This window comes from Eptesicus fuscus, chromosome 14, assembly GCF_027574615.1.
Source record: "Eptesicus fuscus isolate TK198812 chromosome 14, DD_ASM_mEF_20220401, whole genome shotgun sequence".
Lineage (NCBI taxonomy): Eukaryota > Metazoa > Chordata > Mammalia > Chiroptera > Vespertilionidae > Eptesicus > Eptesicus fuscus.
In genome coordinates this window covers 21,519,520-21,546,137 of record NC_072486.1, presented here as the reverse complement: position 1 = coordinate 21,546,137, position 26,618 = coordinate 21,519,520, and the positions used below count along the sequence as shown (strand labels likewise).

At 36.5% G+C, this 26,618-nt stretch overlaps 1 protein-coding gene across 3 annotated transcripts in view; it reads left to right on the top strand.

Annotated features, from left to right (window-relative positions):
* Nucleotides 1–26,618, top strand: part of PHF14 (PHD finger protein 14) — a 138,954-nt gene that overhangs the window by 38,879 nt on the left and 73,457 nt on the right. For all 3 annotated transcript variants that reach the window (XM_028156434.2, XM_054726410.1, XM_008148675.2), the window contains exons 12-14: nt 2,026–2,129; nt 4,769–4,900; nt 9,698–9,866. In XM_028156434.2, coding sequence (XP_028012235.1) covers nt 2,026–2,129; nt 4,769–4,900; nt 9,698–9,866 — 405 coding nt within the window. The remainder of the gene's footprint in view (nt 1–2,025; nt 2,130–4,768; nt 4,901–9,697; nt 9,867–26,618) is intronic.

The window sequence follows — 26,618 nt, the reverse complement described above, 5'->3', positions numbered from 1 at the left end:
GTTCTTTTTTTTTAAGTACAGTGTATATAATTCATAAATTAAGAATTCATTCAAGTAATTTCAGTTATATTTTTTAAGGATGATGGAGACTCACTGTGGTCCTTTCATTTTGAAAGTAGTTTTGTTTGTGAACAATGATTTTCAAAGAAAATATATTTTTCATTATACTCATTTCACAGGTTTACAAAGACTCAAATTCATCGTACAATGTGTGTAGACATATTATTTAAGGAAGCAATACACACTGATATGTATTGTGACATGCTAGTTTTGAGGAATGCATTTGTGAATAGGATGTATGTGGCTTATCTATATATATAAAAGCCTAAGCGACTGTTATGACCGAATGACCAGAACAACAGGAATGACCAGTCGACCAGTCGCTTTGACGTACACTGATCACCAGGGGGCAGATGCTCAAGGAAGGAGCTGCCCCCTGGTGGTCAGTACGCTCCCACAGCCAACCTCCCATGGCCAGCCAACCCCCCATGGTCCTTCTCCCCGGCCAGCCCGCCAACCTCCCGTGGTCCCTTCCCCCTGGCCGGCAGGCCCCAATCAGCCTGGCCCCAATCAGCTCAGCCCCGATCGGGACTGGGCAAGACGGCCCTAATCGACCCTGATTGCCAGACAGGCCTAGGGACCCCACTCGTGCACGATTTCATGCACCTGGCCTCTAGCAATGAAGAATACAGTTTAAAAGCTGAGAATGAATACTTGCTTATGCAGAACTGACCTTTGTTTCTATCAATAGGTTGTTGATGGATTTTTTGAAGATTATGGAGTTTTATATATATACTAGAGGCCCGGTGCACGAAAATCGTGCACTTGTGTGAGGGGGGGGTCCCCTCAGCTCGTCCTGCACCCTCTCACAGTCCGGTAGCCCTTGGGTGATGTCCAACTGACAGATATCCTTAGCGCTGCCGCGGAGGTGGGAGAGGCTCTTATCACCACCGCTGTGTTTGCCAGCCGTGAGCCCAGCTTCTGGCTGAGTGGCGCTCCCCCTGTGGGAGCACACTGACCACCAGGGGGCAGCTCCTGTGTTGAGCGTCTGCCCCCTGGTGGTCAGTGTGTGTCATAGTGACCGGTCATTCTGCCGTTCGGTCGATTTGCATATTAGCCTTTTATTATATAGGAAATTTATTGATTGAGAGAGAGAAAAACATTGATTTTTGTTGTTCCACTTATTCATGCATTCATTTCTTGTATGTGTCCTGACTGGGGATAGAACCCATGATCTTGGCATATCAGGATGAAATGACGCTCTAACCAACTGAGCTACCTGGCCAGGGCTGGTGTTTTGTATTTTATATTTAGAGAATTTAATGTTGAGTACAAGCCTATTATTAGTTTATTTGCCAAGCTAGCATTATCTTTTGGCTTGATTTGCAAGTTAGTTTCGTAAGAATCTGCTATAAAAGGGCATTTCCATTTATTAAATGACTTTCAACAGAAGCTGCGATTTCCTTGTGCAAATATAAAATGCACAGCAGAGGTAGAATTCATTTGTACTGCTTGCATGACACTTTTTTTCCAGTTGGTTGAACAGATGCCGGCCCACTGGGCCACTGAGAAATGACTTTGATAGATGGTTGCTGTCTGAGAAGCCAGCATACTACAGATTAGTAGAAACCCAAAGAGATTCTCATTCACTTTGTGGAGAGTTTGGTCCAATAAGATAATTTTTCTAATTAACCTAGGGAGCACCAGTGTAGTTGGGATATTGAGGGAAAAAAATGGCTTCAATATTCTTTTTGTCAATGTACTGTGTGTATTTTTTTTAAATGTTCTTAAATGCTTGTCTTTGTCTTTCACTTTTTAAAGCTAAAGTAGAAGTTTAATTTTCATAATGTTTTAGTGTTCCCCTGAAAATGATGGAAGTAGCTGTGAAACAAAAACTCATTTTAATTCTTTTTCCTGTGTAATAGCTGGTAAAACATTTCCCCTCACAATCCTAGCACTTTCAGTTGACTTGAGTGGCATAGAGGGGGAAATGTTGCAATAAACTGTATTTGTTCAAACCAATAGAAGTTGAACATACCGGCAATTTTGCGGGCACCCAAGGAGCGAAAACCAAGTAAAAAAGAAGGAGGCGCACAAAAGACATCTATTCTTCCTACAGTACTTTATAGGCAAGTAATGAAATTATGGCAGATTAATATTGTGTGTTTTTAAGCTAATACTTTTTAGTAACAAAATACTTCAAGTATTTTGAGAATGAATTATGTCCACACCAGAATTTAAGTTAAATGCATTTAAATTATTTTTATTAATACCTTAATCAAAAATGTTTTCAAGTGTAATGATAGAAGAGATTTTTATTCCTCGTTTAATAAGATAAATGAAATGACTCTTTGTATCTTTTAAATAACTGAGGATATATGTGCATAAGCTTTATGGAAATGAACGGTCCTCTTTGAGGAATTGGAAAGTGACTTAAAATAATGTAGATGATTATTTTTATAAATAATTAAACAATACATTAGATAAATAGGCATTTTTATTTTACTTGAGTAAGTTTTAGAGTTCTGCATGTGTTTTTAGGTTTTGATGGCTATATATATATATATATATATATATATATATATATATCCTGAATTATTGCCTTTGTACAGTGGTGGGTAATGAAGATAGGTTTTAAATTTGAACCTGTCTACATTTTTCTCTCTTTAAGCTAATCTTTAATAATTTTGATAATTTTGTTTCCAGACGTATTTTTGTTGTTCTTTTTTTGCTTAATATTTTACAGTGTCCACCATTATAGTAATTTTACATAGTCAAGACTTCTTACCATACCTTAATAGGTTACAATATTTTCTTCTCCCTCCCTCCCTCCCTCCCTCCCTCCCTCCCTCCCTCCCTCCCTCCCTCCTTCCCTCCCTCCCTTCCTTTCATTTTTCCCTTTTTATTGAATTTATTAGGGTGACACTGGTTAAGAAAATTATATAGGTGCACAATTCCACAACATGTCATCTGTACACTGTATTTGTGTTCACCGTCCCAAATGATTTTTTTTTATTGTTAATCCTCACCCGAGGATATACTTTTCAGAGCGATGGAGGGAGGGGAAGAGAGAAAGAGAGAGAAACATTGATGTGAGAGAGATATATGGATTGGTTGCCTCCCGCACATGCCTTGACCGGTGTCTGGGATTGAACCTGCAACCCAGGTATGTGCCCTTGACTGAAAATCGAACCCTCAACCCTTTGGGGCTCAAGCCTATACTCTTATCCACTGAGCTACACTGGCCAGAGCTCAAAGGATCTTTTTAAAAAAATATATTTTTATTGATTTCAGAAAGGGAGGGAGAGGGAGAGAGAGAGCTAGAAACATCAATGTTGAGAGAGAATCATTGATTGGCTGCCCACTGCACACTCTCTACTGGGAATGGAGCCCACAACCCAGGCATGTACCCTGACCAGGAATGTAACCGTGACCTCCTGGTTCACAGGTAGATGCTCAACCACTGAGCGACACAGGCTGGGATTTTTTTAATTGTAATTGATTAAATGAGAAAAGTTTAGAAGATGCTAGATTTATTTGTGTGTATATATACATACACAAATGTGAATATTCATGTAACCTGCGTATATGCTTATGTAATACATAACTATGCCTACAACCTCTTCCTTTTACAGAAGTAGTAGCTATAGCCACAGTATCAATCTTTATATTTATTTTCCATTCCTGTTTGAAGGCTCCCTCCATAGGTAATAGCAAATAACTTCCTTGAAATGTGGAAAAAGCCCCATTAGTGTCTTCGTGTACTGTGTGAAGACTAACACATTCTCAATCCAGCTTTTTCCAAACAAAATTTGTTCAATTAGAAGTATTCTTTTAAGTTTTATCTCTTCAGTTAATTTTTACTTTTGACTATATAGGTGATTTTTCTTTTCTTTTTTTTTACTCTGAACAATTTTGAGACCAAATACTGGTGGTGGTGGTGGTGTTAGTTGTTGTGTGTGTATGATCTTTTTTTTTTTTCTAGGATTATTTAAAAAAATTCAAAAATCATGCTGCTTCTGCACATGGATAGCTCTTTTAGATTCTCTTCCCTTAGTCTTTACATTCCCAATATTAATAAATATACTCTAGATTTTGAGGACATGGTGCATGTGCTCTCAGTAGTTGCCTTTTTGCACAAGAAAAGTTAGATTCCTTAAAAACAAACAAAAATCCAAAATAACAGTAACACCAATAGTAAAATTCCCCTTTCTCTGCAGTAAATATATATAGTATATTTTTAAGATACAAAGTCTGATTTTGAAAAGAGACATGTATATATGTACCTTATTTACATGTTGGAGGCTCATTGAAAGATTTATAATTAATGGTAGGAAAGAAAATGAATTTTTTTTTGTAACGTTACTTCCTTTGTAGTTTTAGAGAGGTAGAAAATTAAAATTTTTGTTTAATAATGTACATTTTTAGAGAAAAATATAGCTAATGTTAAATGGTTTTTAAGTGATAAAATTAAGATAAAGATGTTGAGAATAAATATCTCCTATATTCCCTGCTCCAAAAGGTTTGTCTCTAGCACTATTTAAATTTATACTAGACTCATGCTATTTTTCTATTTTCTCAAAAGTATTTAGAATTAATAATTACTTATTGACATTACAAAGTTTTATTTTGAAAAAATATTTGACTTCAACAAAAAGAAATAAGTTAATCAGTACAAAATTTTGAAATTAAAAAAAATTGCTATCAATTAACTGTTCTACTATGATAATTATTATTCTAATACTTTATTTGCTGCCTCTATTCAAAGTTGTGGAATTTGTAAGAAGAACCATGATCAGCATCTTCTTTTGCTGTGTGATACCTGTAAACTCCATTATCATCTTGGATGTCTGGACCCTCCTCTTACAAGGATGCCGAGAAAGACCAAAAACAGTTATTGGTAAGTACAATGGAGAGGATTTAGATGTTAAAATTGGGTTGGCTTCATTTCAACAGTGTAAGATGACATGTTATATTGCTTCATAATAAAGTGTGTGGCACATTTTAAAGTTGATACTTTCATAAGTATTTTATTCAACTCTATTGAGGTATAACGACAAAAATAGAATATATACTTTAAGGTGTACAACTCAATGATTTGATTGTAAAATAATCATCACAACCAAGTTAATTAATATATTCATAACCTCACATTGTTATTGTTTTCTGTTTTTGTGATAAAAATGCTTCTGATATACATGTTTATAATAGTATTATATGAATAACACAGTAATAGTTTTTTTTTTGAGAAATGAATTTTAAGTTAATGGAGGCTGTTTTGGTATTTTAGTGGATTCTTAAAGCATAAATTCTGTCTATAGTGTGTTTATAATTCTCTTTTATTATAAGAATTTCTCAAATGCTTTATTTGTTTTGAAATGGAATTATTTATCAAGAATTTGCCTCCATATTCATGCTTTTATTTGTAATTTTCTATTTTATTTCTAAATTAGTGTCACTGAAGGCTTTACATCTGGTATTTGTCATTTGTGCTAGTTACATATAAGTTAAACTATTCTTTGCAAATCTAGAAACATTTGACATGTTTCTTAATTATTTTTTTCCTTAACCTGGGCATATTGAATCACTACAGATGTTTGATAAAAGTTTATGATACCTATGTTGAGTTCTATCCTTTTCTTAATTTTAGTCCAAGGGAGAGACAGATGTTAAGATTTTAATAGGTTGATTCTATATAGGAAGAATATGGGACACAAAAACTTTGGAATGGACATGATATTTTTTTAATACAAACTACCTTTCTAGTTTTAGAAGAGAATGAACCCCAAATTCTTAAGTGATAGTCTATACAAAAAGTTGTGTGTGTTTCTCAAACATATTAAACATGTTTTTTACCTCACTGTTGTATCTCATGAAGCTACCTCTGTTTCATTGTATTAGGAATCTTACATTTTTTCTCACCACTATACAGGATTGATTTTCATAATGTTCTTTTGTCAGTTTGTCATGAGACACTCATACCTGTCTGCCCTTCTCGAATATAGTGGACTGTATTTCTTTTGATATTTATGTGCTTTTGAAACCAGAATTTAAGAAGATACTGCTATATCTTATCGAAACGCCAGTAGTATTACTAAATATCCTAAGTGAGTTTCTAAAGTGAAAGCCATTTTATTAGTCTCCAGGGCCAGGGTGCTTAAGCCATGATCATGGACATGGAGATGTATCGTTCTCTCCTCAAGTGGGGTTAGGAACTTGTCTGCAGGCTCTGGTTTTAGTGGGTGAGAGTTTCTGGAATAACTTTAGATGAAAGAGCTGGGTCATTGAGGCAAACAATGTCCCCAGAAGCTGGGACCTTGGCTTCACTCCTCAGGACCGAGCCCTCCAGGTTTTACTCTTTTTGCAACCAGCTAGGACATTAAGAAAGGGACTGTCTGCAGCTTCAAAGGGAGAGAGGGACTCCAGAACCCATAATAGCCCTATCTGAAAAAGACTAAAAAGGCCCAACTGATGGTTCCATATGAAAGATATCTTGTGACTATAAAAGAACTCCAGGTGACTCGTCATAGCAGGTGAAAGGTTAATTTTTAAATTGACACAAGAGTCACCTACTCAGTCTTAACAGAACATATGAGACCTTTGACATCCTTGGCTTGTACCAATATGGGGGAAAACAGGCGGCCTAAAAAACAATATTTTAACCCACCTCTCAGCTGCCACCTTTAAGATTGTTTAGTTTCTCAACAATTCCTGGTAATGCCAGGATGTCCTGCTCCCTTAATGGGAAGTGATTTAATGATGGCCCTAGGTATTAATATCCAATTTCTTAGTTTATCCCAGAAAAATGGCCACTCTGTAACCAAGACTCAGCCAACCCTCAGTTAGATTCTATCCCATCCCATATATACTCTGCTGTCAACCCAATAGTCTGGGAGAAGGAACTACTTGGAAGGGCCACCCAGGTACCCCCTGTATAAATTAAACTGAAAGAAATGGCTGGATACCCCCATAAATGACACTACCCTCTGAGACCAGAGGCCCATAGGGGACTAAATCCCCTCATTGACAAGTTCCTTCAGCATGGACCCAGTGCCTTCTGGCCTCCAAAGTTTCTGGTAAGAAATCTACTGATAATCTTATTGAGGATTCTATGTGACGATTCTGAATTTCTCTTTCTGCTTTCAAGAGTCTGTGTTTTTTTCTTTGCAAAATTTAATGATAATATGTCTCAGTGTGGGATTCTGAGTTTATCTAACTTGGTGTTCACTGAGCTTCTTAGATAGTTATACTCATGTAGTTCCATCAAATTTGAGTTTTCAGTAATTTCTTTAAACATTCTCTCTGTCCCTTTCTCTCTTCTCCTTTTGGGACTTCCACAATGCAAATGTTGGTCCGCCTGCCGATGTCACACATGTCCCTTAGCCTCTACTCTTTTCTTCAGTCTTTTTCTTTGTGTTCAACATACTTGATAATCCCCACTGATTCTTATGCCTGCTTAACGCTGCCTTATTTCCCATGAAAAGTGAGTTTTTCATTTCAATTGTACTTTTCAGCTCCAGATTTCTTTTTGCTTTTTTTGGCTTTCTCTTTATTGATATTTCCATTTTGTTCATACATTGTTTTCCAGACTTTCTCCAAAACTTCCTTTTGCTTAGTGAGCATCTTTATAATAGTTGTTTTAAAGTCTGTCTTATAGATCTGCCATCAAGTATTCTGACACAGTTTCTGTTTACTTAGTTTTTGTTCTTTAAATGGACTGTACTTTTGCCTTTCTTTGTAAGCTTTGTTTTTTTGGTCAAAAACTGGATATTTAAATGTAATAATGTGATAACTCTGGAAATGAAATTCTCCTCTATCTCCAGGGTTTGCTGTTTTGTTATCATTATTTATTACTACAGGCCCGGTGCACGAATTTGTGCATGGGTGGGATCCGGCAGCTCACCCAGCATGGGGAGGAGGAGAAGGGACACGGGAGGTTGGCCAGCCGGCCCCACCCCCTGTCGAACTCCTGGTCGAGGGGGACAATTTGCATATTAGCCTTTTATTATATAGGATTATAGTGGGCTGTCTCTGCCTGAGGTATAAACTTATGGTCTTATGTCTTTCCTGAACTTTTCCCTAGGTAAGCATGGTCACTTTCTAATTTTTATTTTGCTCTTATTTTTGAATGACCTAGTCTTTAATGTATGGTTCCCAAAAGGGGAAGAAGAGAAAAATGAAGGTGGAGGGATAAAAGATGCCAGTCTTTTAAGTTCTTGAAGTCACTTCAGACTGAGGGGGAGTATCTTGCAATAATAGAGGGAGGTCACCCACCTCTTTGTCCATGCTTCTATGATCAAAAGTACAGAGCACAGAACCCAGTATTTGAAGTCAGGGTTTGTTTTGCCCACCTTGGATTCTAACTACTGTGTGTAAGGTAGTGCAGGAATATGTGCACAACTGCCTGCCATGTGGCTTGGGATGGGCATTGGGCTAGCTGCTATTTGGCAAGAGCTGAAGTTGACTGAAATTAACAGCAGTTTGCCTGCGCAAGCCTTTCCCTGGAAGTTGCAAGTCTTCTATAGACTCCAGAGTCCAAAATAGTTACATCATTTAGATTTGGCTAGTGAAGTTATATTCCAGCTAGAGAAACAGATTCCTGTTGCATGCTACTCTGCCATCTTCTCCCCATTCCCATATTTTTAAAAATGCTTCATTAAATTATTTTAATGAGTAAGTTTATATTTCCTCTTTCATAAATGGTATGGATCACTAATAAAAAGACCCATTCATTTTTTCAACACTTTTTAGAAATGATTTCTACAGAATTTTTTAGTTGGTATACTCATCATGGCTTACCATTAAGATTAAAGGATATGATTGCTATAATGGAAGTAGAGCCAGGGTTAATAAAAGACTGATTTGCAGGTATCACAGTACATGTCACTTAAGGCAAAGTCATGATTTCCAAAGGGAAATATTTTTGATTAATGTTGAATTTCTTATGTTAGTTACTTCACTTAAACATGCAGCATTATTACATATGTTCTTATAACACTTATAGGGGTACATGGAATTACTTTAAGATATATATATATATATATATATACTAGTAGCCCATTTGCAGGAATGGGCTACTAGTATATATCCTGCAAGCGGCTGTTGCGGCGTGCGCTGCTGCTGCCGCTGCCTTTGCGGCCACCGCGCCTGCACCCGCTTGCCACTGCCGCCCGCCCCGCTCCGCCCCGTTCCACCCCGCTCCGCCCCGCCCGGGCTTTCCCTCTGGCAACCACATTGCTTTCCGCTTTTCCTCCCTCTTCCTTCTAATTTGTCTTCAGTCTTCACTCCTTCCTCTCTCAGCATATGCAAATTAGCCGCCATCTTTGTTGGGTAATTTGCATACTCGCCCTGATTGGCTGGCGGGTGTGGCTTTGGCTGGTGGGAGTGGCTTGGGCATAGCGAAGGTGCGGTCAATTTGCATATTACTATTTTCTTAGGTAGGATAATATGCACGCGCGCGCGCGCACACACACACACACACACACACACACACACTGTTGCCATTCTTATTGGTATGTATATGCCTTTCTGTATGTATAGTCATTGTATACCCTGTGGTCACATATACCAATGTGCATTTTTATATATTCTTCACAATGTATGTTTTTATATATTCTGAATTTTATATTTATAGAAACCAATGCTAACACTAGGAGGTAAAAATAAAGGTATGAACTTAAATTTTTCCTTTATATAGGCAGTGCTCAGAATGTGACCAGGCTGGGAGCAGTGACATGGAAGCAGAGATGGCCATGGAAACTTTACCAGATGGGACCAAACGATCAAGGAGGCAGATTAAGGAACCAGTGAAATTTGTTCCACAGGATATGCCTCCAGAACCCAAGAAGATTCCAATAAGAAACACGGTAATTTATTCCCTAATTATCGTAATTATTACAAAATTCTGAGGCCAAAACTGAAAAGGTGAGAAAGACAAAGGATTAACATATATGTAGGAGGCAAAGAAAGAAACATGTATATTGTTATTGGTCATTCTTAGGACCATATTGTTTTACATTATGAAATATACCGTACATACCTGAGAATTTATAGTTTATATATTCCACCTAAAGCATAATAATAATGAACACCTATTATTAATGTAATGAACATACCAAGCAACTTCAAAGATAGAGCATTACTAAAGCCTTTGGAGTCCACTGTGAATTCCTGGGTAATCACATTCCCATCCATTTAGCCCAGAAGTCACCCCCTTCCTCAAATTTATATTTCTCATCTATTTTTTTAAAATTACACTCCAAATGTAAGTATTCATAAATAATAAATCGTTTTTCTGGTTTTGAATTTTGTACGAATGGAGTCACACTGTTTTCTTCTGTTATTGATACTTTGACCAACAATATATTGATTTGATTCATATATGCTGGTCATTTATTTTCACTAAGGTGTGATTTTCTTTTTTGAAAGAATAGATCATTATTTATTTTATCTTTTGTTCTGTAGATTGCCAGTTTTGCTGTTTGTGTCTTTTTCCTTTTATCAACAGAAAAAAGTATTTAAGTATTTTTGTAAATGTCTCCTGCAGCATGGTAACAAGGAGTTAGAGTATATACTAGGATGTGGCTTTGTTTAACTATGGGATATTTGCCCCTTCAGTTTTGCAAGTTAATTCCAATGTTTCCCAAACCAATTTACACTCATACCAGCCACATGTTACTATTGCTCTCAAACTTGTTTTAGTGCTCTTCAATGTTATACATATAAAATAGTATATCATCGCTTTATTTTGCATTCCCCTCAATGCTAATGATGTTGAACATCTATTTATATACAATGTATATTATAAATATATATATTTATATAATTTGGCTGCTTCCCTGTGTTTGTTTCTATGTATTAGGTAGAACACTATGTTTCCTGGAATTGGTAGAGTGGCCTTGTGCAGTAGGTGACCTGTGGGCTATGCTCATAGTCTTGTAGTTGAGCCTGGATTGCTATTGGCTTCTTGGGGAGGAGTTGACCTGATAACCATCTGCAAATACAGTGGGAGAGTTGCTGTGCCAGAGGCCAGGCCCAGCTCTGAAGCAAGCAGGCTGGTGCTAGTGCAGGGTCTTGGGTCTTTTATTGATAGGTTTGGGACGAGCTGTCACAGCTGCAGCTTGTTTGAGAGATTTCAGCAAAGTCTGAAGCCTGAGCCAGGACAGGCCATTCATATGGAAAAGCTGCTACAAATAGCTTGATGGGGCGGCAAATTGGATGGGGTGGGGTCTCAGGGAATCCCCAGTTCTGAACAAATAGTATGTTCCAGACTGTTATGGCTGCCAGTCAACCCTGGGAGAGGGGAGGTCTTAGCTCAGGAACAATGACCCTTGCAAGCACATCTTTTTGGGAGAAAGCTGCCCCTGAGTTCCTGCCCCGGTGCCAGACAATCCAGTTCCTCCCAGTATGTCTGGGTCCCCTGACCTGGAGCTTGGAAAAAGCTGGACCGTGTAAGTTTGTGCACTGGCCCTTTAACCTTTTGCACTCGGATGTCGAGATTAAAATTACTCTTTGAATGTATCAATAATTTGAAATATAAAAAAATCCAAATAAATAAGTTTGTATGAAAAGAAACTCCAGTTTTTTATTCTACTGCCGCGCTTTGTAAAATCTGGGGTATTTAAAAAATTAAATCCCGAGTAGAATAAAGGAATCGAGAAAAAAGCAAGCGAGTGCAAAGGGTTAAGAGGGACACCTGGGATTCCAGCAGCCTCTGTGTCACTGAGCCACAATCCCTGCTGGTTTTTAAGGCCAGGAGTTATGGGGACTTCTCCTTCCAGCTCTGGAAACCTGAGCTGGGGGTCTGGTGTGGGGCTGGGACCCCTTGTTCCTCACAGGCAGCCTCCACAGGGATGATCTCCTTCCAGATTAAAAAAAAAAAACACACTTGGGTGCTGGACCAGCCCATTCTGCACCTCTCTGCCTCCTGCCAGTCTCAATGTGCTTTCTTCTTTACTTCTCTGGTTGTAGGGCTTCCATTCAGCCAGTGTTGAGGTGGTTCTGAATGATTGTTGTTTTCTATTTTAGTTGTAATTTTGATGTGGTTGTGGGAGGCAGCCAATATAGGCGTTTACCTATGTCGCCATCTTGGTTCCTTGTTCTATTCCCTTTTAAAAAATAAGTTCGTATTTAACTATTATAACCACTATTTTACTCAAAATCATACTAAGGATAGAAAGCCCGAGTAATTAACCTGTCATCTTATAGATAGTAAGCAAATAGGAATAGAATCCAGATAGCCCGATTAAGAACGCATGTCTTTACTGAGGTCTGTAGAACATTTAGGTGAGGTACAAATAGAGTTGTAAAATACTTGGTTATTACGTAGCATAGTTGGGAATGTGGTGTTCTAATCTGACAGCAGAATGCTCATGTGTATTTCCACAGCATAGTGTCATAGGAATTCAGGCACATATCAACTTACTGTCCCGTGTAACTGAGTTCATTCACATTAAATATAGATTCAATACTCTTTTTCTTTGTACTCTTGAGTATGAGCCGTTTTCCTTTTCAAGCTTTGCTCAAGAGCATCAGCATCACTCCTGTCAATCTGAGTGCAGTGGTGTTGAAGTTAATAAAATGCATGAAGGTATTCTACCTTGAGGAAACTGACATTAAAAAAAATCAAACAAAAAGAAAAGAAAACATTTAGAAGCAGCAAATCAGTTAAGTACACTGACAGCATGCATATAGATGAGCCACAAGTAGATGTTTTTTTTTCTGTTGTTGTATGTTGGTTTGCTCTTGCTTTCTTGAAATTGTGAATACTATGAAACCTGTTGTGGGGGGCGGGGGGGCGGGGAAGAGTGTGTGCTATTGTACTGAGTGAAATTGAAAAAGTTCATGGTTTTCTGTCCTATTTTTTTTTTCTTTCCTAAGTAGTCACTCCAATTTATCTAAAACATTTAGCTTATTGAATCTCAGCTTTTTGATTAAGCAACGAATATCTTTTTGATTTGATCATGTGCTTTGATCATTGTTAAGAGAGCTGGGCCCACAGAGTCAATCTTTGTGCTCCAATGCCTCCTTTGTGCCAAACAAGGCTGCTACCAGAAGAATGGCATCCACTTTTTCCTGCTGATGGGCAGTTTCCATTTGTCATGGCCAGAGAGTACAATGGGGAACTTCAGTAAGCCTTACTATATTTTTATTATTCGGATACAGAGGAAAGTCAATTTTCATTTCATTTTACTCTGGTTTCCTTAATAAGGATTTGTAGAAACCTGAATGAATACAATATATTTTGAGACATCCAATTCCCTAAGATGTAGGTGCTCTTCAAAGTGAGTTGTCCCAGAATTACATTTTTCTCTTAGATTTTGTTCTACTTGAAGGTGATAAAAAGATTAGCCAGAAAAGTTACTTGAAAAAAATTATAGCACTAAAGATTAGATGTTTAAAAATAATGGGTTAAAAGACCTATTTCTAAGGGTAAAAATGAAAATACTATACTTTCAGAAAATATCTTTCTTTTTTTTTTTGTTAATCCTTATCCGAGGATATTTTTTCCTTAGATTTTTTTGAGAGCTTGGTAAGGAGGCAGTGAAGGGGAGAGAGAGAAATAAAAAACATCTCTGGGATTGAACCTGCAACCCAGATATGTGCCTTGATCCCTCAGCGCATGGGTCTGTACTCCAACCACTGAGCAACACCAGCCAGGGCAGAAAATACCCTTCTTATACAAACATGGAGATAATCTCTGATCATATTTTATTTTATTTTATTTCATTATTATTTTTAATAAATCTTTATTGTTCAGATTATTACAGATGTTCCTCTTTTCCCCCCCATAGCTCCCCTTCACCTGATTCACCCCCCCCATGCCCTTACCCACCACTGTCCTCATCCATAGGTTTAAGATTTTTGTCCAATCTCTTCCTGCACCCCTCATGCACCCTTCCCCCCGAGAATTGTCAGTCCACTCCCTTTCTATGCCCCAGATTCTATTATATTCACCAGTTTATTCTGTTCATCAGATTTTTTATTCACTTGATTTTTAGATTCACTTGTTGATAGATATGTATTTGTTGTCACTTTGTTGTTCATAATTTTTATCTTTACCTTTTTTTCCTTCTTCTTCTTCTTCTTAAAGAATACCCTTCAGCATTTCATATAATACTGGTTTGGCAGTGATAAACTCCTTTAGCTTTTTCTTGTCTGTGAAGCTCTTTATCTGACCTTCAGTTCTGAATGATAACTTTGCTGTGTAGAGTAATCTTGGTTGTAGGTTCTTGCTAATCATCACTTTGAATATTTCTTGCCACTCCCTTCTGGCCTGCATAGTTTCTGTTGAGAAGTCAGCTGACAGTCGTATGGGTACTCCCCTGTAGGTAACTAACTGTTTTTCTCTTGGTGCTTTTAAGATTCTCTCTTTGTCTTTTGCTCTTGGCATTTTAATTATGATGTGTCTTGGTGTGGTCCTCTTTGGATTTCTTTTGTTTGGGGTTCTCTGCGCTTCCTGGACTTGTAACTCTTTTTCTTTCACCAGGTAGGGGAAGTTTTCTGTCATTATTTCTTCAAATAGGTTTTCAATATCTTGCTCTCTCTCTTATTCTGGCACCCCCATAATTCGGATGTTGGTACGCTTGAAGTTGTCCCAGAGGCTCCTTACAATATCTTCATATTTTTTTATTCTTTTTTTTTTTTGTTCTTCTGGTTGGGTGTTTTTTGCTTCCTCATATTTCAGATCTTTGGTTTGATTCTTGGGGGGTCCTCTAGTCTACTGTTGGATCTCTGTATATTTTTCTTTATTTCAGACAATGTATGCTTAATTTCTGACTGGTCCTTTCCATTTTTTTTGGCATTCTCATTAAGATCCTTGAAGGTCTCATTAAGTTCCTCGGAGGTCTCACTAAGTTTCTCGGCGGTTTCTAGAAGATTCTTGAGTAACCGTATAACCGTGGTTTTGAACTCTATATCCAGTAGTTTGCTTTCCTCCATTTCTTTTATTCGTGACATGTTTCTTTGTCTCCACATTTTGGCTGCTTCCCTGTGTTGATGGAGTGGCTTTGTGTGGTAGTTGACCTATAGGGCCCAGTGGCTCAGCCTCCCCAATTACCTGAGGTGGACACTCTTGGTGCACCTCTTTGTGGGCTGTGTGCACAGTCTTGTTGTAGTTAAGCCTTGATTGCCGTTGGTACACTGGGAGGAATTGACCTCCAGGCCAGTTGGCTGTGAGGATCAGCTGTGACTATAATGGAAGAATAGCTGTGCTGGAGACACCCTTATGGTGCAGGACTTGCTTCAGTGGGACTTTGGTGCTCACTGAGTCTGCCTCTTGAGTGTGTCGCTTATGGATGTGAAGAGTTGAAATCTGGTGTCGTCTCACATTGACCACTAGGTACACTGGCTCCTGGATCTTCAAGGAGGTGCAAGTCAGTTACTGTCTGAGGCCACCCAGCAGGAACTACAGGGAGATCTGCAAATTTCTCCTCTTTGTTTGGGGTTTGAAAGTTTTGGAGCTGTCTGACCCAGCTGCAAATTTGTTAGGTTAAGCTGTGGTAGGGCAGGCCATTCATATGCAAAAGCTGCATATGGGTGGGGCGGGGTCTCAGGGAATCACTAGGGCGTGGCAACCAGCGATGGCTGCCAGTCAGCCTTCCCTGTGTCTCCGCATTTCCGTGTCCCAGGGTCCTGTGCCCCAGCGCAGTAAACAATGATTCCTGTGCGTACATCTGCGAGAAAGCCACCCTCACTTTCCGACCCGATGCCAGACAGTCCAGTTTCTCCCCATAGGAGTCTGGGTCCCCAGAATCTCGCCGGAAACTGGAGTTCAGAGCAGTTGGGAGCTTGTGTCTCCCTCCCACTTGAAAAAGACAGCCGCGTCCTCAAGTTGCCAGACCTCTTCTTGCGCGCCTCCGTACCTCTGCTTTTCTGGGGCTCTGCACGTCCTACACAGTCTCAATGCGCTTTTTTTTTTCCTTCTAGTTGTAGAACTTCCACTCAGCCAGCTTTCCCGTGATTCTGGGTGATAGTCGTTTTGTCTTTTAGTTGTAGTTTTGGTGTGGTTGTGAGAGGCAGTACGTACAGGCTGCCATCTTGTTTTTTTTTTTTTTTTTCATCTCTGATCATATTTTAATGTTATATTTAATTATTTGTCAATAATAATTAATTGCCAATTTTTTGGCAGTTTATTATTCCAAATGTTAGAATTATTTTTAAAGTTTTTACTATAAAAGTACTTTTTAGTTGTAAAAAATTTAAAACAAAATTAAATCTCATTTGAGTTTCCTGTGAGCATCTCCTCTCCCAACCCAAATTCACATGCTTCAAATCTGCCTTTAATACAAGGCCACATACTAGTATTTTGAATTTTGATGATCTGATATTTTTGTTGTTATATTTGTCAAAAAATAAGAAAGAAATAATCAATGAGCCATATGGAAAAGTAGTGTGGGAATAATTAAAGAGACAGAAATATTGAAATACTTATAAGTAAAAGAGGAATGATCTGGTTTCAGAAACTTTTTCACATATTGTTTCCTGCGCTGGAGACATGACTCCGTATCATCTACTTAGATTGGCTCGAAAGTACCCCATCTCCGGTATTTCAGTACCAATTATTCTCCATTTTTATTACTGGATACAAATAGGAGGACTGAGTCTAAAGAAGGATAAAAATGAAAAGCATATTTTATTTACCTTTATCTGTTATTTAGTATTAATCCATGTGTCATAACTACCCCATGAAGTAGTTACTAATATCAATTCCTTATAGCTGAGAAACTGAGAAAGAGTTTAAATAACTAACTGTCTAAAAACATGCAGCTTCTTAGTCATAAGTCAGACTTAGTTTTAACTACTTTATTGTGCTGCCTTTCTAGATAAAATAACTAGCTCTTCTCCTGGGCCAGAATCAGAGGCTCCTCACACTTCCAGCAGCTTAGTGACTAAGGGTTTGGTCAGGAAAATGAAAAGTCGCTGTGGAGAATTAGGGGCTAATGTGGATGTTAAGAAAGCTATCACCATAGTTGGGGGAGCTCTGCTGAACACCAGAGAAATCGTGGATGAAATATTTATCCTGAAGCTTTGAGCAAGTGGTGAGAGCTGGCATTAGGTCAGAGAACTTGACAGTGAAGATCTCAGCCTGAAGAGCCCTGGTGAGCTGGTGGAAAAATGAATTTGTGGGGAAGTCTGCAAAGCTGGCCAGGACTGCGATGTGGAAGTTAATGGAAAGGTCCACAGGCTGCGGCATCTGAGAAAGCCAAGCATCGGAGAGTCCCATGACCTCCTGAGAAAAGTGACCTTCACTTTTCATATCTGTCTCAAATCTGAGGTTACTTACTAACATGGGACTACACAAGGAAGGGAGTTCCGGGAAATGGGATTTCCAGGCTCAGAGTAAGTAAGGTGGCTGTGGTCGTGGTGGAGATGTGTGCCAGACTGACCACAGGCAATCTAGCCTAGCACCCAACTTCCGTTTTCAGCAGTCGCTAATGTAGTGCTTACTTGTCGTCACATGGGTAGGTGCCCTGAATAGTGACATTTCCAGACTCCTTTCCTCCGCCCCTTCTCTTTCCTCTTTGAGGACTGCGATATTGTCTTTTTCGTCCATATTGTCCCAGCTCTGAGCATTGTGCAAGGCAAGCAGTGAGTTCTTGATAAAGTGGTTAAATGAATCACTGACAGCATGAATGCAGACAGTGAATTGAAGAGTGATGAAATAGCAAGAGGATGTTACCTGAGTGTAAGCCAAAGGAAGTGAACCTGGGCTTTTTATAAGCTCAGCTGTATTTAAAATGGAGAGAGGGTTAACTCATTTCCTAGCTTGCTGAATATCCTTCCAGCTGAGCCTTCACAATGTTTGCCATTCATTTATGACTGAATCACAGGTTTTCTCTCCCTCATTTTTCTTCTTAGAAAAAGTTAATTAAAAGGGAGTAACGTGAATGAGGTAAAAAATCTTTAAAAATAAAGGTTCTTGTGATAGATGGTACGTCAGCTTCTGTTACCCCAGTGACTTTCGTTCTCTCTTCCTATTTATAGAAGTTACACAAATGAGTTTAGGACTTTTCTCATTAGAGACTTTGGCAGAGAGAGTCCCTTTTATTTTGACTGCATTAAGCAATTCCTTTCCAATTCCTATAACTTATGCCATCGGTTGCCAGTGTTTATTTAAAAAATTGGCTTTGGTATAATTTATTTTTAGTGGTTGAGCTGATACTTTGAATCTACATCAGTTGATATAGTAATACCACTTTATAAAATAATAAATTTCATATGTCTAATTATACATTCTGGAGAAAACTAGTAGTTTTCTCTAGTAGTTTTAACTTCTGCATTGATAACAACTGGGGATAATTTTTTAATACATTTTTCATTTATTATAGAAATGAAAATGTTTAGTCTTTGGGACTAGAATCTCATTTATCATAATACAATTCAACTTCTTTTGTACTGGGAGAATTGCTTTTCTTCTCCCGCATGAGAGCTTTTATAGGACAGTGAATTAATTTATATACCTAGCCCACCTTCAAATATACAATCACCATACTTCAGCGATTTTCAACCAGTGTGCCACAAGAATTTTTAAAACATGCAATACCTAACTATTTAGTCAGGGTCACTGACCTCTTTTCCTTTAGATTGTCAAATAAAAAATGACAACAGCCAATACAACAATAGCCATGCAGTGTGAATGAGTCACAATTATACTTCTTTCTTTTGTCAGATTGGCAAAAAGTATATTTTTTGGTGTGCCACAGAATTTTAGTAACTAGTTTATGTGTGCCATGAGATGGAAAAAGTTGAAAATTACTGCCATACTTCATATATTACTTGGATTAAGAAAAACCTTTTCTTGAAATGATTAAAATGTTATGTGGTTCTCATGTTTCAACTATGAATTTTTATTATCGTACTTCCATTCCACTAGTTTCAAGTAGTGTATTTTTCCTTCCACCTTTCCAGGTTGCTTCTTTGGCATTCAGCCAAAACAACGCTGTAACCCCATTGATCTTGTAGGTTGCTATTTATCTGAATTGTGAAGCACTCACTGTCTAGTATCACATAGTCCATTTTATGATTTTATAATATTCTAATTTTAATACTTAATTGTTTTATATTTCACATCTTTGGAGATTCCAGCAGTTTTACAGTTATTTCATGTACTTTGCTTTTGCAAATTTTCAGCTTTATCTCACAGTACTTAGAGGGTAGATCATGACTTCTGATGCATGCAACATAATTCTTAGCTTTATTGATTTGATCGTTAGTGTATTTTGTCCTCTTGGATAAACCTTCAGAGTCCAGTAAAGGGAAGACAGTACTTGAAGGTGAACTTTTGTTTATAATAGATAGAAACATGGATTTATATTATGTTTTCTTCACAATTGTCAAAATTGTAGGCAATTATCTTTTGTCTGGGTGCTTTGGTCATATTTATTCCTGAGTTGAATAATAGTTCTTTATGTTAAGTAGTAAAAATTGGATGCTTGAGAATCCAGGTCATTATATATACTCTGTAATCTTTGCTTGTGACTGCTTGTCCTACTCTTGAAACATGATCAAATTAATTTTTTAAAAAATATTTCTGTTGAGGAACTATAATAATGTAAGGCACTGTACAACAGATGATGACTAGAATACCAAAATGAAGACATGCTCTATGCCTTCTAGAAAATAGAAAGTTGATAGGAAGTTGACTGTCAAGTAAATATAATGTAAATTAGAAAGTACAGTGTCCATAATGAGAGATATAGTTAAATTCCTTAATGGGTAACATGATAGTACTGACATAGAAGCAAAAAGACATAAGATTGAGGTGAGCCACAGAGACTACTAGTTGACTGTTATCATTGCCCAAAGCCTGGGTATTAGTAAGCTGACATTTTTAAAGTAACAGCAAGCCAGACACTTGTAAAAGCATTGGAAACTTTAGCATAAAATTTAGTGTAAAAATTCTGAACCTATAGCCATCTTTCTTACAACTTTTTTTATGATAGGCATTTTGATGGCATCAGCCTCTCACATTACTATCTTGGCAAAATTTTGAAGATGTTAATGGGATTAAATCTTAATAATTTAGCCTTGGCTTGTGTGGCTCAGTTGGTTGGGTGTCCTCCCCTACACCAAAGGGTTGCTGGTTAAATTCCCAGTTAGGGCACAGGCCTGGGTTTTAGGCTCGATCCCCTGTAGGGGGCATGCAAGAGGCAGCCCATCTTTGTTACATGAATGCTAGGATAAATTCAGACAGTAAAACTGGGCCCAACAATTAGAACTATCTTATAGTGGAACATGCTGCTTGTTCTTTGGAATAGTTTAAGCTATATGACTATAAGGGATATTTTTTGAAGGGTTTTCTGCATTGGGAAGAGAAGATTAGATGAAATAAATTTTTTTAATTTTAATTTTAAGGTGTAACCTTGATAGAAATCAAGATTCCTTTGAGCTCAGGATGTTGTGGGTTCTTCTTTAAATTTCTAGTCCAATAGCCATCTTTGTTCTCATAGTTACCCAGCAACCTATTTATCCTGGTACCCATTGCTATCACTTAAAATTCTAGTATCTTATATGGATCCTCTGTATAATCATTTTAATAATGCTTTTGCTACCATCCTTGATTTTTTCATACTCTTGCTAATCCAAACTCATTCCTTTTCCATTCCTGCTTGAGGACACTGAAATGTGTTCCTTTGAGATTTATTTTGTTTATTAGGCATATTTTCTATATCCATCTTTAAGATGAATGTAGAGTTTTATATCATTATGAAGGGTATTAAAATTTGATTCTTAAATTTAAGAACAATTTTTACTGTAGTTGTGATTTTGAAAGATCTGAGCAGTGTGATTTTATTTCACCTTCGTTGTATTTATGATATTTATAAGTAATTATTTATGTAATTATTTGTTTGGTATCTGTGTAGATGCATAGACCTGAAACTCCATGGACAGGAGCTGTCCTGTTTATCACTCTTTATCCATGAACTACCACAAGGTTTGGTTCACAGCAGGTACTTAGTATTTCACAAATAAATTCTTCCATCTTCCACCATGGCTACGCGTTTAAAGCCACTGTACTGTGAAGACTTTTTTTCTAGCCCTTTATTGTTAGGAGGAAATTGGTCCCTTTCTTCTTGTATGTTAATCATATTTCACTGGTAAAACTAGAGAATTACTGTAAAAGGCAGTCTGGGATACTTCCGATTAAGTACCCATTATTTAGACATTTTCTCTGTATTTTTTATTTGGAAGCTTTTCACTTGCTTTTAGGCAAGTAAATTACTTTTGAAGAAAATACAAATTAGCTTACACATGTCCCCTTTGAAGTTACTTTAAAATTGATGTTTGTACTTTTGGGCATATTTTCTAACAACTTTAATGTAACTTGAAAGCTTTCAGGTTTTCTTTTCATTTTCTTTGCATTCTGTGTCACGTGGTAACTTTTCATCTTTTATACAAGTGCCAAAGGACTTATTGGGACCTATCTTTCCATAGTCTTTTACACACATGCATCATCTTCTGCTCCCTTTGAAGTTGTCAGATCTTTCTTCCTGTCTCATATATTTTGTCTCTTGTTTTATATGTATCCTTTTTTGGAAAATAAATACAATAAAAAGTCAAAATACTTTTTAGCAGCTTTGACTGAAACCATGTTGTTTTCCAAGACGTACCTTTTCCTATAAATCATTATTTAGAAATATACTTGAACACTTGGTTAATCTCTTTTTGACCTTACTTAACAGTGTAAGTCCATAGACTGTTCCAAGTGGCAGTATTCACTTGAGAATCAAATATCCTAGAGTCTACTCTTACTACATTTGTTGTTAAATTAGTTTTACAGATACACAGTGGCATCCTTTTTAATAAGGTTAGAGCTTAAGTCCTAAGAATTTGAAAATCTGGAATATGTTTATTATATATTTTTAAATTTAATTTTTACTTAATTATACATACACTTTTTATGGATTCATCCCTACTGAAATGACTAAGGTTACTATGTCTTGTGTCCTTTTCTTAATTTACTTATTATTTTATACTGTTTTAATTAAATTATTATAGTTCTGTGAAGAAAGTTTTATTTGGAGGCTTTACATATCAGTTATTATTATTATTATTTTTTTTTTTATATATATTTTATTGATTTTTCACAGAGAGGAAGGGAGAGGGATAGAGAGCTAGAAACATCGATGAGAGAGAATCATCGACCAGCTGCCTCCTGCACGCCCCCTACTGGGGATGTGCCTGCAACCAATGTACATGCCCTTGACCGGAATCGAACCTGGGACCTTCCAGTCCACAGACCGACGCTCTATCCACTGAGCCAAACCGGCTTCGGCTATCAGTTATTATTGAGTCTATTGTGAGACTCAAGGTGGCTTTTGAGACACTAAACAGATTATATAACCTCTGTCTCTCATTCTTAGAAGAAATCCTGGCAAAATTTTTGTGGTGGAACTGGACCATACTTAACTCACTTTGGCTCACTTGGAAGAGATTCATTGTGGGTGTTACGGAATCTTATTTGGAACCCAAAGGCTTCTACTGTGTTTTTTTGCCTCTTGGAAATCCATCATTTTTCTTTATTTCCAAGAGTATGGAATAAAGAGAATAAAGAATAGCAAAGCTTTAGGATTTTATTTATTTTGAATACACCATTATCTGTGAGAAGGGTTTTACAGGACTACCTATTATATAAAACGTATATTTTAGTTTATATTTTTAGGTTTGTAGTTGTTTTATTTTATAGTGTTAACCCACCTGGTCATGATTTTCTTTTGCTTCTTCCACGTATTTTCCTAACCCTGTTAATATAAATCAAATTAGATAAAAATAAACCCTACAGCCAATGGATAAGAAGGGAAAACACTCACTTTCGGTGCTCACTACTCCATCTGTTGGATGCCAGCAGCCAACAGAGACAGATGGCAGTTTGTTCAAACTTGTTTATATATGTAACTAACATTTTTCTATTGCTTATTTCATGAGTTTTATACAATGTGTGATTGTTTTCAATAGATTGTTCTATAATTGGAAAAGATACTTATTTTTTAGAATATATATGTAAACTTTATATATATGTGTATGTATGTATACACATACACATATATATAATTTATATAGAAGCATTTTGAACAGCTGCCAGATAGCTACTGGCATTTAGTCCTTAGTATAAATCTGAAGATATTTGGTTTTATCTAGGTTTTCAAGGTTTGATTTACTTGTCCTAATTAACATTGAATTTGAAATTTTGCTCAAGAATAAGCATTTATATATAAATTAACATAGTGAGTCATTCCTTATATTTTATCTGGCTACATCATAGTTTATTTATTTATAATATATTTTTATTGATTTCAGAGAGAGGAAGGAAGAGGGAGAGATAGAAACATCAATGATGATAGAGAATCATTGATCTGCTGCCTCCTGCACACCCCACACTGGGGATCAAGCCTGTAACCTGGGCATGTGCCCTGACTGGGAATCGAACCATGACCTACTCCTGGTTCATATATCGACGCTCAACCAGTGAGCCATACTGGCCATGCTCATGGCTTACCTATTAATTGTTGTTTGTGTAAATGTTGATTTGTCATAAAAAAGGTAAATATTTAAGTACAGAGAAAACTGCACGTATAAATGTGTAAAACCCATCCTATGATATTAAAGATGAAGATATGGAGGTACTGTCTTCTAGCTTTAAAGTTAGTTTATTTGTCAAATGAATCCTTCTAACCTTGGGAAAATCATCATGCATCAAACAATTGCAAATTAAAATAACCCCAGTTCTAAAGAATTAATTTAAATTTGTTACATGTCTTCTAGTCCAAATGAAATTATTGAAACATTTAATTATTTGTTCCAGATGAATAAGCTACTAAAAATACTTTATTATATTCTAATACCATTTCATTCTCTTTGTGGATGTTTTTATCACCTCCTGTTTTCAAGTAAATGTACCATACACAGATAAAGAGCCAGGTGATATAAGCAGCTCAGGTTGAATTGTTCTTCAGGCAAATAAAGTTCTTAAAATATAACAAACCAAAAAAAAAAAAATAGTAATGTGTCAAGATTTGGAGTGAGTTTCAAACTTTCCATTTGCTTTTAATAGCTTAATAATTGCAAAAGGAACCACAATTTGGAATTGAACCTTCTAGATCATTTGGAACTTCTAGATAATGTGTCTGTATTAAGTTCTAAAGCACATAATTGTTAAACAAAATTCTATTTACACCCCATTGCTTTATTTTGTTTCTAAAATAGTGTCAGCCTCAATGTATATCATAAAATTATCACCTGGTTTTGAATACTTCTATACATCTAAGATGGGGCAAGCTCTTTGATAATTGAAATTTGTTGGATAAGCCAAACATGATTTTTTTTTTTTCTTTTTACTTTTTTGCATATTTTCTCCCACTTTTTCACTCCCCTTACATTTTCTAATTCATTCAGGGGCACCATGTGTAAAATATGTTCTGTTGTGATCAGAGGCAATTATGAGTTGTCATGACTATTTCATTGAAACTAGAAAGAAACCAATAGCTCTCGGCATTTTCTTGGAGGAGTTGGTATTGTCAAGAGTTGTGTTTGGATTAAATCACCTTATATTTTTTTCTTTGTGAATATTAGTGATGTGATAAATGCTGATGAAGCTTGTTATAATTTACTTTGGTAATGGATCATGGTAGTCACTGTACTGTGTAGGATAGCAAATTGGGTAGAATAGAGTGTTAATTTGAGATATGAAGGTCTTCTCTTCATTGGGTACAATTCTCTAACTTATTTGTTTCAAAATGTAAGAATTCATTTAGGCATTATGAAGTTACAGCTTAAGTATTCAAGTGAGAGTTAGATATTTCTTTTCTCATGATAATTTTGCTTATCCCTATTTGGGATTAAATTTATTAATTTGGATTTGGCATGCAAGAAAAATCACTGAAATGGGAGTTGAGACACCTGGATTGGAAGTTTAGCTCTGTTAATTATCATCTGTGTGATCATTAAGTCACTTCCCTGGACTGCTTTTTCAAAGCTCTAAGACAATGTCATTTCATATTCTTACAATAATATTTTTCTGACTAGAAATTGTTTCTGTTGCTTATGGCTAGTTATTTAAAATTACTACAGGAATACAGCAATGATTGTTATTTAGTAATAAATGCACTTAATGTAAAATAACTGTTTTAGATACTTATAAATACACTTACTCATTTTTAAAATAGCATTTAATTAAATATATACATATTTATATAAGAAGGAAGTTATAAATATAGAGACGTATAACTATGCCATCATTTGTTATGATTATTTATTGGCATTATTGTGCCTTTTGATACTAATTGCAGTATGAGTATGAAAAACTTCCAGTTGATGGAGTTATTCCAGATGCTTGAAGATTTAAAGTATGAATTATAAATTGTAATAATTGTATGTCTTCTAAAGAATTGAAAACGTGAACTTGGAGCTTTCACCTATATATTTCAAAAATCATTTCACTGATTAGATGATTCAAAAACTAAATGATTCACTTGCTGTTTCATTACCTAAAAGTTGGGTTGAATGAAGAGAAGAAATATGGCAGTGTGTGAAGGCGTTTTGAGCATTCTGGCATTCTAACATGTTTATAGAACTAAAATGAGTAATTTGAATATTTTCCCTTTGATTTTGGTTATTCTGGTCACCTTAATTGAAATACCTTATATACAAAAATTATGCAAATTAAGAAAATAGCTTATTAGAGAAGGAAATAATAATTTATCCTTTTTAAAAATTGATTTCAAAGAGGGAGGAAGGGAGGTAAGGAGGGAGGGAGAGGGAGAGAGAGAGAGAGACAGAGAGAGAGAGAGAGAGAGAGAGAGAGAGAGAGAGAGAGAGAAACATCAATGATGAGAGAGAATCATTGATCGCTGTCTCCTGCACATCCCACCATGGAGATCGAGCCGGCAACTGGGCATGTGCCCTGACCTGGAATGAAACTGTGACCTCTTGGTTCATAGGTTGATGATCAACCACTGAGCCATGCCAGCCGGGCAATAATTTACCCTTTTGACAATTATTTTATCATTTATATTTTCTAGTATAATCATTTATGAGTTTCAATCCAACCACTTATTATTTATTTTATTCCAACAAATTTATGTAATACGTATTGTATTAAGTTTAATTTGGTTTAGAAAGATGAGTATTACATGACCTTACCAGTTTGGAGATGAACTGTGTGGAGGACAGAAATTGAAGCATAAAGGATAGGCATGTCACAGAAGGGAAAGATGGATATGTAAAGAGATAGGCATAAAGTTTTAGTTAGAACTTAGATAAGTGTTGTCAATATTAGGGACTCTTTTGCGCTAATATTCTCAAACTTTGATGTGAGTGTGGCTTACTTGGGGATCTTGTTAAAAAGGCAGATTTCACTTCAGTATATAGTGAGAATTAGGACTCTACATTTCTAACAAGTTCATAGGGAAGGCCAGTGCTTATGAGCCATGAATGGTATTTTGAGGAGCAAGGCTCAGTACTCTTCTTTTGGATTAAGAATAGATGTAGGGTCTGCATTTAAAGACTTTTCCTGATACCGTCTTACTTTTTCTTCCTAATTCCTTACATAATGTGATTAAAACGTACTAATTGGCAGTACAAATGTAAATGAATACATAGTTTATAAATTTACTTATTTT